General features: G+C 40.0%; 1 protein-coding gene across 2 annotated transcripts in view; it reads right to left on the reverse strand.

Moving 5' to 3' along the window:
• The window catches only part of kifap3a (kinesin-associated protein 3a), a 36,335-nt gene extending 29,603 nt beyond the window's left edge, over positions 1-6,732 (reverse strand). Inside the window, exons 1-6 of one of the 2 annotated variants that reach the window (XM_034700383.1) lie at positions 6,550-6,728; positions 4,852-4,983; positions 3,427-3,572; positions 3,264-3,322; positions 3,025-3,166; positions 1,556-1,655 (exon numbers count right to left, since the gene is read on the reverse strand). In XM_034700383.1, the coding sequence (XP_034556274.1) occupies positions 1,556-1,655; positions 3,025-3,166; positions 3,264-3,322; positions 3,427-3,572; positions 4,852-4,983; positions 6,550-6,590 (620 nt within the window). In that variant the 5' untranslated portion in view covers positions 6,591-6,728. Of the gene's footprint in view, positions 1-1,555; positions 1,656-3,024; positions 3,167-3,263; positions 3,323-3,426; positions 3,573-4,851; positions 4,984-6,549 lie in introns of both variants that reach the window. The other variant, XM_034700393.1, reaches the window with a different exon arrangement.
• Positions 6,733-12,810: the final 6,078 nt, after the last annotated feature.

The raw sequence follows: 12,810 nt of genomic DNA on the forward strand, positions 1-12,810 counted from the left end.
ATTCAGTCAAACAGTATGTCCTGGTCCGACTTATAATCAGGCTGTGTTGAACCGTTTCGCAATCCAAACAGCATAACACGGAGATGGACCCAAGCCAAGAGTGACGATCAGTTTTCAGACGTCGGCTCGCAGCCTTAATCAGCTCTGACAGACGTTTATGTATTATTGTAGCCACGGCTAATTTTAGTGTTTCCTAACCCCATGATGGAGAGAGAAACTTCAGGGCTAGATCTACTGCCAGAGGTAGAGGACTACTGGAGGAGAGCAGGGAGGACAGGAGAAGCAGCTGATGAATAGGGTCAGTGCTTTGTCTGAACTTTTGAGGAACACGCTGTGTTTCAACAGTAAGAACCAGGGTCTAAATTTAGTTCCAGGGTTAATCTCTCCCTGAAAAGCCCCTGTTTGGGGGGTATAAATAGCAACCCTGGTAGCTTTCAGCCGGATTCATCCACAGGTCCAGGAACTTTCTGGGTTGGGGCCTGCAATGCTGAACGTACAACATCACACACGCCTATAATTCACTTGGTTTATAATAACGCCTTAACAGTCATCTTCTCTGAGCCTGATAGTGTGGTTGCGTCACTGTGAGCTCCTGGTGTTACAGTTTAAAGAGTGTCCCAGCAAACTGGAGACCCTCGGCTGAATGTATCAGTGTTTGTGAAGTGTGTCAAAACCTCCTCATCAGATAAGTATTTAATGATCATCTAAAGACGTTTGTGAGGGATGCATCCAGTTGGTGGTCCATACTCATTGCATATTTCTTGACCTGATCTGTTTTTCCCAACACATCAAACTTCAGAGCAAAAGAGACCTAAAGACTTGCTGTTTCAGCCCTGGACGTGAGTTCATGTGCGATAACAAGAAAATGTTAGGTTATCACCCAATGGGACATCTGCTAATTGTAGTTTTATTGTTTGATGTTCTGATAACCCAGCAAAATGTTATTAAACTAACATTAGCTTGAAACCTGCGATGCAAAAATGTCAGCCCACCCTTTCCAACATCAGCCTGCCACTTGGGACCGCTGGATCAGTATCAGTTAACTTTAAGAGGACAGGGATTCACTTTTTGCATCTGGACTAAAAAGTGGTGTTTGTCTTCTGTCCTGGTTTGGTTTATGTGAAGAGAAATCTTAATCTCACTGCGATATATTTTACTTTCACATCCTGGACGAAAGTAATCCTCCAGCTTTGTCCAAAACTTGTGTTCATATCTTACCAATTTTTAAGTATCTCTCTAGTTATAGATATTAAAAACCATCTCATATGTCAACCAGTTACAATGTTACAATGTTACAATGTCATTTAGCAGACGCTTTTATTCAAAGCGACGGTACAGACAGGTGCTTCAGCTGGAGTTTGACCAGGAGTAAGGAGCAGCACTCTTCCCTGCAGACCATAACACACCATTCTAAACTGGAGTTCACAAAGTCTGCTACAAGCAAGGGTTCCAAGAAGCACCTGATAAAAACTAAACAATAATCGATCTTCTGAAACAACAGAATCCCAGGTGAATACTCTAGACACATGTTTGAACCAGGGGTCATTGGGTTCACCTGGAGAAGCAGAAGAAGATGTAGGTGATGGTTGTTGCCAGGTCCACACTCTGCTTCCAGTCCTCCCTCAAAACTCGGGCCAGGGCTCCGATGGCCGTCTCTGAGACACAGACACAGCAGATACAGAAGAGGTCAGAAAGAAGGAGGTAAGAAGGGAGGAATAAAACTTGGAGCAGAGTGTGTGTGTTTGGAATTCAATCAGAGTCAGACAGAGTAGAAAGAAGTGCAGCTGGAGGTCGATTTAAAGAAACGCGGGGGAATGCGTTGAGGTTGGAGGCTCCTGAGAATTTTGAGCCATGGGTGCTTCTCAGCGTAAAGACATGCGTCCCAGGGTTCCTCTCCTCTTTCCAGAATGACCCAGGCCTCCGGGTTCACACGAACACTCGGCTCTTATCAACACCGGAGGGGCTGATGCGGCACGGCAGACAGAGCGAGCCGAGGACGCGTTATGACAGATACAAATGGAGCCATGCCATCTGAGTGCGGCTGCAGAGGATGACGGCTCCGTGCTGTTGTGGTAGAAACAGCCCGGTTGTCACGAAGGGGAGCAGAAATCTACTCTGAGCTGTGTTTACTTTAAATGTAGAGCAGACAAGTTGATAAAATTCAACAGATTCAAGAAGAACTCTGAACAAAAAAACTCTTCATCCAAGTATGCTTTGACTTTGAGATTTTAGAACGTGGCTGGGGTTTGCACTTTTGAACTTCAGCAAAGATTAAAACACATTTTGAATAATTGAGCATGAAAGCTCATCACTGACCTTTCCAGAGCTGTCAGCCACGTCTCAAGGTCTTCCTCTGTTTTCATTTGTCACAGACAGATAGCTTTCATACCAACAGTCACTGCACGGCCAAAAAAAGATCACATACGCTATTCACATTCCCTCCATGTTTGACTACCTGAGCAGACTCCAGCCGCTGTGTGAGAGCATGAGTTAGTTAGAGCATTCAAGGCTCCAAAAACAAAGCTGCTGCTACACGCCACTGGTCTCCCTCCCGATGAGGCAGATTTTCATCCAACCAGAATTCAGGTGAGCTGACCTCAAACAAATATCTGATACATGTCAAGTTTAATCCATAAATCAACAGAGGAGAGCTGCTATAACATCTTTGTAACTGACCAACGTGGCTGTCGCTTTCTGAATCCCTTCTGTTTGAGAGGATTAAAAGAGTGAAACTTCAAAGGTGAGTCAAACAGCTCCTGAATGATTTCACACCAAACATCTGCTTATCATGTTACACTTGAAGCCATAAAATGATCATGTGACGTCAGTGAATTGAGTTTTAATGTTTGGACAGGCATGTATTTGTCGATGAATGCATGGAAAGTCAACAGTTTGAGATGTCTCTCTGCATCTTCTTGGTTTTCTACAATGTTCTTGCATTTCAGCTTAATAAAGAAACACTCTGTAATTCGGATGAAGTAACTATTTAAGTTGGAAAAAGTATTCACTAAACAAAAAAGGTACCGTTCTGCATGAGCTCCTCCAGGTTATCAGGAGTCCGGGCCAGCTGGAAGATGAGTGTAGCTCCTCTGATCTTCTCCTGGATGTCTTCATACAGCAGCTCCACGTACTCATCGATGCTGTTGATGCTCGCCACCTCGTCCAGCTGCAGGGAGATAAAAGCCTTGTCAGCCCTGACAGACAGTTCCTCCAACATACATTGTATAGTACTGTAATGTTAACTGTCACCTTGAAACTCTTACCTCCACTCCTCCATAAGGTGTGAAGTCTCGAGGTGTGATGCGTTTCTTCTCCTGGTTGTCTGTGAAAAGGAAGAAGTCAGCTTTACAAAGAGGTCCTTTAAGACATATAACAGATACTTGTATACATTTATTTATGTATATATGTATATATAACAGATAATACCGTTTGATTGTTTGCGCTTTTGCAAATAGAAGAGCAGCTGCTCCACCTCGCTGACTTTGGACGGGTGAATCAGGCGACATTCCTCCACCACCTTCCGGGCCAGAGATGATGTGTCTGTGTGGGCGTTCAGGCTCTTCAGGCGAATACTGGAGGATGCACAAGCACACACAGAAATGAAAGTTACACTTTCAAGAGAAAAAGAGAGAGAGCAGGGTTTTCAGATGCATGATATGAGATTAAGTCGTATTAAAACAATAGATAATAGATAGACTGGGCTGTGCCAAAATGAAACTTGGAAAGGCTTCTTTCTTTTTACACTCTGAATTGGATACTTGACAAATTGTGGACGAAGCCCCTCTTTGAGGTTAAACTCTCCTAGTTGTTTTGACTGTCTTGATTCCTCTCCTCTTTTAAAACACCCTGTTTTGTGTCATCTTTACTCTCCACCATATTTGTCTGCATTGCTTCAAAGCAGATGACCTGCCACCATTTGGGCACCGCAAAAATGCAGAACTTTATCCAGTTGGTGAAACTTACTGCCATGAAGAGAGCAAGAGATATTTTTGTGTTTAAGAGTAAGATGCCTTTTTTGTAAGACATAAACAGCATTTATTTCTTCAAAGCCATCAGACTCCTTACACATAAACCGAAATTTCATTTTGCAGAACACAGGAGTTGCTTGTCTGCTGCTTCATGAGTATGTTACATCTTTGAGTTAATATCAGTGTCACAATAATTAAATTTGAATTAACCAATTCTAATAACTAGATTTGCAGTTTGTTTTTTTTGCTGTACAGTAAAATAAATGGTTGGGGGTGCTTTTGGCTTAGCGGTTTAATTGCGCCCCATACACTGAGGCTACAGTTCTTGTCGCAATGGTAGCAGGTTTGACTCCCAGCCTCGACCATTTGCTGCCTGTCTTCCCCTGCTCTCTGCTTCCAACATTTCCTGTCTCCCTTCAACTGTCCTATCGATTAAAGGCAAAAATGCCCAAAATATAAGTGATTGGAGTCTGGTGGCTCTTCAGAAGGTGATGTAACAGCTGTTATGCATTTTTAAAAAAGGTATCTTCCTTTTTACCAAGAAGGCAAGTCAAGGTAATTAGGATCTTTATACATTCAAAGTGAATCAAAATGTTTTGCAAAGTTATAACCAAACATCAAAACTGTTTGTGGGGATGCATTCTGTCATGTGTTCAGACTCTTTGAATAAGAATCTCAATCTGTCAGGGACAAAAAAAATAACTTGGTTCTCCACATGACCTCCTAGGATTAAATTGCAGTTATTACAGCCTTTCTGCAGCTGCTGGCAGGAGGACATCTTAAAGTGTAAATATGTCAAAACTAGTTTCCAGGTGTTAAAATATCACTGTTCCTTTAATTTGGTGTATTTTGAAGGCTGAATTTAGTGAAAGATAGTTCATACATCTTCTGACACTCTTTGCGTTCCCCAACCATCGGGTCCCCGAGCTCTCCCAGGATGGTCGCCTCCACCTCGTACTGAACGACCAGGGCTCTCTCAGTCGGGTGGACATCAAGAGAACAGCCTTTCACTCTCCTGTGGGTCACACAGAAACAACATAAACATGGCTTAAAAGCATTCAATCAGACAACAAACATGGACGCTTTTTGGAAAAAAGACTGATGAACATTGTCGAGCTTAGGAGTCCACTTCTGCCAATGTACTGCCAATAACACGATGACTTACCCAAAGTCAAACTACACAAGTCTGACTGTAGTCACTAAATAGTAAGTCGTTATTTCAACACGCATCACAATTATCAGATGCTACAAAATCATTTGCCAGGTATGCCATTATTTCAAGCACAAGGGGATTTTTCTGAGAAATTTGATAATTATTACTCAATAATTTGAGGTTCTGGTGATTTTACAGAACTCTGCCACCAGAATATTAGGGTTTAGGGCAGGGGTGTCAGACATGCGGCCCGTGGGCCAAAACCGGCTAGCAAGAGGTTCCTATCCGGCCTGCGGAAGGGCTTTGCAAAGTGAAAAAACTACATAGAAGACATTGACTGCAATTTTTAAGAAAAGTAACTACTATTTTAAATATGTCATCTGGGGGTCGCATCAAATCATAGTGCTGACTGAGCGCACCTGAACAGTGCTTTTTTTCCAAGACTTTTTTTCTCAAAGTTAGAAAATAATATAACTTACTGTTTGCATAATCCGGTTGAGATTCATTAAGACTTTTTAGAGCACTATGAGATGATCCACTAACTACTAAAACTAGCACTACACCCCTGCATACAACACTATCCAGCAAGCAAACTGTTCCTGCTGGAGCTGAGGGGTCCATAATGATCAACTTTACCTTCTTCATTGTTATAATCTATCTGTTCTTTTGCTGTTAACATTACACACTGTGTATCAGGTGAATGGGTGGGCTGTGTGTTTGGTGTTTTCACAGCAGGTTTCAGTGCTTAAAGAATATCATATTCGGCCCCACTATATGAGACTCATCATGGCGAAAAATACAACACCTGTTTTTGTAGAAAGATGCTTCATTAGATGTGAGCTTTTTCAGAATGTACTTGTACTTTTTTTTACACTAAAACAAAGAGAAAAATTTAGAGTTGTGGTTTTTTATAGGTTATTATGTTGTGATTTTACTGGTCCGGCCCACTTCAGATTAACTCAGGCTGTATATGGACCCTGAACTGATACCAGTTTGACGCCCCTGGTTTAAGGCAAATTTGGTATACTTAGTCATTATTCCATTACATACGTCGTTATATATTAATTATCTGATGTATTTAAGACGCACTTCGCATTCTTAGACACTGTCTATAAATAGTATTTATTTTTTCCCCATTTACATAAACATCAAAATGACTGAGTATTTGTTTTTCTCATTAAGCGTAAAGATGCTTCAATAACAGACAGTTACAGATAGACCAACACAAGGCTAACGCTAAACGGCCACATTAGGCTTCTCGTATATCATAATAATTTTCGTGGGTCTCAAGAGGACAGCTCATATCGTTGAAGTCTTAAAGGTAAATGGCCTGTGATGCTCTCCATGAACCTCTGAGCATCCTGAGAGTCTCTGCTTCACCGAGCTGCTCTCTAACGGTACAAACACAGCTAAACCTGCTAACGTTACCTCTTCAGATACCGAGCGTCGACTGCTTGCTGGTTGTCCATGTTTGATCAGAAATTAAGCACGCATTAGATGTTCTTCTTCCCAGGGACCAGCTGATGCTGAAACAGACAGGGCGGATGTTATTGATCTCCTCAGCTTGTTGCCAGGGAGGCGACACAGTTCCCAGCATGCAACGCGGGGCAAGCCAGCACTGCTGCCATCTGCAGCAACGGAGGTTTCTGTGGACTGACACTGGTATGGTACATATTTTATACAGTCTATGGTACATAACTGATAATAATAATAATAATAATAATAATAATAATAATAATAATAATAATAATAATAATAATAATAATACATTTATCAATCAAGTCCCAAGAACAATCTGTATTTTTAGGGCCACTAAAACAATTTGGAGGGCGGATGAGCAAAAAACATTTATACCATGTAATCCTTTTTGATTCTTAGATTAAAGTCACTATTCAGACTTTAGTATAAGAAGTACGAGATTAAATTCATAATTACGACTTTTTTTCTCTGAATTATGAGTTTAATTCGAATTATGAGGAAAAAAACGAATTCTGAGTTTAGCTGCTGTTGTTAGTGTAAGATGAGATTTTATTTTGGTCTAAGTGTTTATATCATTAAGTCTTTAATGAAGTTTGAAAGACTACTGTTTCATATATTGCACTGCTTCTTTAAGGTTGCTCAGGGTGATATTGTCTGAGGTTAAGTAAATGTGTCACGAGTTTGATGGGCAGTTGTCCAACGTTGTTGAAGGGTCATTAAAGGCATCACGACGCAGAGCAGAAGTTGTCCCGTGCTATTTCTTCCCCACAGCCCTGAAATATATTTAATTAAGTTTTAAGTTAACGCAGTAACAGTTTAACAGATCTGAAGAGATTAAACAAGGTACGGCGTTACATTAGGAATGATGTAAAAAACGTTGCTTTGGAGAAAAGGTCATAACACCCATCAGTACATCGGTAAGTGGAGTAATTTGAGACTATTCCGAAATCTCTGCGTTTTCCAATGCCTTTGTATTAAGCAATGTTATTATTACCCTCGTCCCCGTTATGATGGACCAATCAGAGCTACTCTCCAATCCTCTGTCCTGATTGGTTAAGGGGCGCCCACTACTACGTCCTCCGATTAGTAATGAGTCCGGCACTATCATAACAAGGGAGAAGTTCCCTCGGCTGGTGGTGAGGCTTTCAGCGGAGTGTCTGCCCCCTGGTGGCTGGCTGCAGTATAGGTAAAAAAATCCGTCTTCCCCATTCATTTGAATGGGGGAGCAGTCAAACTTTAAAAAATAAATACACGTCATACGAATGTTTCTCACATCCGTATGCTGTGGTGATATGTAGTTATTATTTGACTGTTTTGTGTCCAAGGCCTTTTTTCCTGAAAAGTTTCTTTTTCGTTAGTTATTAGAGTTTAAAAAACGGGGTTTCACTTCCGGGTTTGCTTTGATTCACAGCCGCCATAGAGGGAAACTTCAAAGGACACACAGCGTCTTGTGACCATAGACTGTAAAAAATATGGACGTAGTATCCGTGACGTCACCCATCTGTTCCTGAGAGCTGTTTTGAAGCAAATCGACGGCGGCAGCCATATTGGTAATGCGGAATTCAACTAGGCAGAGTGTGACGTAGTGTGAGTCTCTTAGCCAATGGCTGTGTGTTCCCGACCGGGAGTCACGTCAGTCATGTCCTTATTTGGGCAAAACTCATAATCTTAATATCTTCTTAACCGTCACGTTAGAAAAAAATTCACCCCCCGTACAGTGTATGCCATTAGAGAGATTAGCGTTGTAGGGCCAAGCCGTTTTTTGAACCAGGCTGTAAACATGTTTATTAATGCTGCAAAGATCGTCTTTTTCCCATTCATATCTATGTGGTTTCCGGTGTTTCTGCAGCCAGCCTCAAGCGGATTTTCGATGTATTGCAGTTTATATCACTTCCGCATTGGCTTCATCGTTTGAGACCGGAGTTTGCCGCTTGCTTGTGACGCTTCGCTGTAGGGCGGAGCTTATTACAGTGGCTTCACAGGCTCTGGCTGCACAATGGCTGTGCCCAGGAGCGGGATTTTTTGGCTTCAGAACCGTACAATGGAAAGAGGCGGAGCAACGCTGTCCATTTTTATTTTCAGTCTATGTATCATAACTGCACACACCGATCTGTGTTGGGGGCTAAGTGGAAATCTGGTTGGGAGGGATAGTGTTGACATTAAAAGTCTCTCTCTTTGAACAGATGTTTACTCTGTGACTACCAACAGCAGCTTTAATAATGGAATAATAAAATAGTTACACTTTGAACAAATTGTTTTTGCTTGCATGCCCTTAATCATATTCTGCTCTCAAGTATTTATTTCTATAAGGTATTTTACTTGACCTCTCCTTTCATATAGCTGTACTACCATACTGCACTCATTGTCTACTGGTAATCTGCTGTGGTTATTTCCCTTTTATTATGACATATCCTTTTACACATTCTACTCAAGGTTTGGAATGATTGCTGATTTCTTGGGTTACAATATTGTTTAAATTCAACATTTAAAATATTAATCATTTTGTAAAATAGGCTACAATGAATTATCACCTCACCAAAGAAGCATGCTTTATGAATTCATATATTTATGATCTTTTAATAGTTTCACCAGGGATTAGTTCTATTTTAAACTTTGCATACATTTTCATTTAAATAACTGTTTGACATATAAGGTCAATATACTGAGTTGTTCAGGAAAAACATTGGTTGTAGAATTCATCTTTGTCATACATTATACACTTTTAATGATCTTTAATGATCATAATTGATTTACTTAGAAACTAAAATTCCTGCTGCAAATTTTGAGATATTTGGTAGACAAGACATGATGTCTGGTGCAATGCCTGGTGAATTTAATTTATATCACAATGACATTAAATGAAAATATGAGGCAGATATGTGCCTCGGATAAAATGTTACATGAAAACCCACTTTGTTAATTTGCAACATCTACTTGTGCCTTAATAGCACAGCTTTACATTTAGATAAAATGCAAAACACATCTATGTGCAGCTGTAATACGAAGATGGTAAAACCACAGATAACTGCAGGACACTTAAGATATTTTTACAGCACTTCGATACTTTCACTGGTCATGCTTTGAGCACAAATATTTTTGCTATTTTTCCAATTGTGAAACCAAAATGATCTGTAAGGTATAAAAATGATCTTGTAGTTATAAAAAACAGAAACCTGATCGAAACACTTGTTCCTCTTTTAGAAAGGAATGTTTCTGCAGAGATGATTGATGGTCTGGGAGTCTCAGAGGCCTCCTGGAAGAGTCAGGATTAGATAACTTTGAACATGACCTGATGGGAGGTGAAAAAGGAACTGTGAACCTGGGGTTGTTTCACTGCAGATCATACAAACTGAAACTGGCCTTAACTTACTTTACTTTGTATTATTTGTGTGCATACTCTCTTCAAAAAGGTATCTTTTTAAGATCTAAACCTTCCATGACTTTGGTTCAAAGACTGTTTAAAACATAGACTTAGTTTCAGATACAGATTCAGATTCACTGACTTTGGTTCAAAGACTGTATAAAACATAGACTTAGTCTCCGTGATGTCACCCATTTGTTTCTGAAGAAGAGTCTTGAAGCCTAACCTCATGTTGAGTTGAGTCTTAAGCCTCCTTGCTAACTGTTACAGGGTGACTGCCTGTCAATCAAGTCAGCCATGCTGTTATTCAGGTAAAACTGGTAAGTTTAATATTTCCTAAAATAATGAGTTATACAAAAATCCCCCTGCCCCATACAGCGTGTGTCAACAGAGAAATAAGCAATATTGTGTTTTTTTGTCTTTTGTCTTGTAAATATATATATATTTAAATAGAAAAGAGAAAGAAGCTATTCAGATCAAAACCGTTTTTTCTCTCAGGCTGTAGACATGTTTATTTTTTCTGTAATAATCTGCTTTTTTGAATGGGTGTGTATGTGGTTTCCAGTGTTTCTGCAGCCACCTTCAAGTGGATGCTTGATGAACTGCAGTTTACTAAGGAAAGAGGTTACTGAAATGTACAAGTGTACAACATTTGAAAAAGCTTAATCTTCTCACTATTTTTTCTGATACATTAGTCCTTAATGTTTTATTTCACAGACAAAATGGTGTTTTTATAAATACAATGAAATATTGTTTTGCATTGTTCTTGAACTGTTTCAAGAAAGAATTGGTATCAGTATGTTGAATAAAGAATCTCACAGTACTTCTTTAGTCTGTTTTAATAAAATAAGATTTTTTTTTGTAAAAGCATTTCATGTGATTTTTTTAAATGCATTAATCTTTAAACTTCACAGGCCATGTAAAAAGCAGTGTAATCAGTACTGTAACATGGTAGGAGGTATTCGCTTGCCTCAGCTCCAGTCAGGAGCATCCACATCTGTGACAGCTGATGTCACCACACTAAATTTAGCCGAGGCTCGTGATGGACACATCAGAATATAATTTATGTTAGGTGTTAGAAATATACAGTGTTCCCCAGAGACTGAGAGTACGACTACAGGTTCTACAAGATTACACGTGGATTGCCTCTGTTTGACAATAACAGGATTTCAGCATGCACTTCAGCGTCTCCATCTGAAGCTATAGCAGTATTAACATATCATCAGCAAAACTTTCCTCTAATGTGTTAGTTCAAGAATGGACTCTTCTAAGGGATATTTGAATCCCAAGTAGTCTGTAGCTCATCCTGGGGTCAAAGAGGTCAAAGAGGTCAGTAAGAGAGACACAAATAGCGGGTAAGAAGTGCAGAGATGACATAGGTGGGGCACTCAGGAGAAGTTTCTCTGCAGGCTGAGGCAACACTCAAAACTGATTCAGCAATGAGGTAGAATCATTTCACTTTCAGCATTGCATCCCTCTCACAGACAGATCCATTCCTGATGATCCTTGAAAAAACAGAGCTTAGTTTAAAGTGTGGTCTAGAACTTAGTCATGCTCATAGTAAAACATTGAAGTAGTGTCAGAGACGTCTCCTCAGCCACACCCATAATTATATCTAATCATGCAGAACTCGGAGTTCAGACTTGGTGACCTTAACTTAGAGCTTGCCTTGATTTGGAAACTTATTTTGATTTGGAAGTTTCTGGCCTTGAGCTAAAACCAAGTGGCAAAATGAAGTCAATACTTAAACAAAAAGGATGGCAGTTCCTTGAGTGTCCACTTCAGGCTGTCTGCAAAAGCCAAAGAATCTCCATTAGGTCCCATGTTAAAATGTCCATCTTGAAAGCAAAACCAAACATGTTTATAGTCTGGCTACACAAACAGTTTAAGTGTAAATAGTTAATGTCTTTGTTCATGCACACTGTACAGGTTCGTAAATTCTTTAAGACTAAGAGTTATTTATAGATTTGTATAATTAGGGGCTGATTTTAATGACAGCTGGGCGTGATGTAGCTGTAAGCTTGGAGGCTTCAGGCCCTGCGCTTTTGTCTGCTTTAAAATTGACCAAAAGTTAGGTAGGGTCAGCATTTCCACAAGGCCATTGCTGGCTTGACTACATCCATGTTTTTTAAAGTCTACAAGCCTGGGACTTTTTGGTCTTGACTTGCACCTTATGGTCTTCACTGAAGAACTGACTGAATTATACCTTGTCTGACTTCAGTTTCAGATTATGTTTCAGACTCAAATCTTTAGTCCTCTGCAAAAATAGATTTGTTTTATTGCAGGAGCTCACAGAATGACACAAGGACATATACATAAAGGCATAACTAAAAATGGACACAACAACATCAACACCTCAATCAGTAAAATGAGAGGTTAAGTGCAATATGGTAATGTGCCAATGCGCAACAGTGGTGCAATTCAATCAACTTAAGTGCTTTTTGCTAATAATTGCTGTAATAATAATCTGAGTTGTGACTTGCAGTCCTTGACTTGAGACTTGTTGTCCTCAGTTTGTATTTGTTATCCTTGATTCAGTATTTGCCTTGAATCCTCAAATTTTCTTTTTGACCTCAAGTTCAGATGTATTCATCTGGATTTAGTTGGCACTTGTTTATGCTTCTCGAGACAACTTTGACTTGACTGTACTTCATGAATTTTAAGATATAGACATGAAACCTATATTTTTTGCCTCTTAAAAATGTTGTATGCTCGTGTTTAAAACCCTCACACCCTTACGGCTGATTTATACTTATGCGTCTCCCTTAGCAGCAGGGACAGACCATAGACTGTACAGTCTATGGGGCTGACTCAGACATGGGCATTACATACTTCTGCGTCGATGTGTC

Source organism: Notolabrus celidotus, chromosome 2 (assembly GCF_009762535.1).
Source record: "Notolabrus celidotus isolate fNotCel1 chromosome 2, fNotCel1.pri, whole genome shotgun sequence".
Taxonomy (NCBI): Eukaryota; Metazoa; Chordata; class Actinopteri; order Labriformes; family Labridae; genus Notolabrus; species Notolabrus celidotus.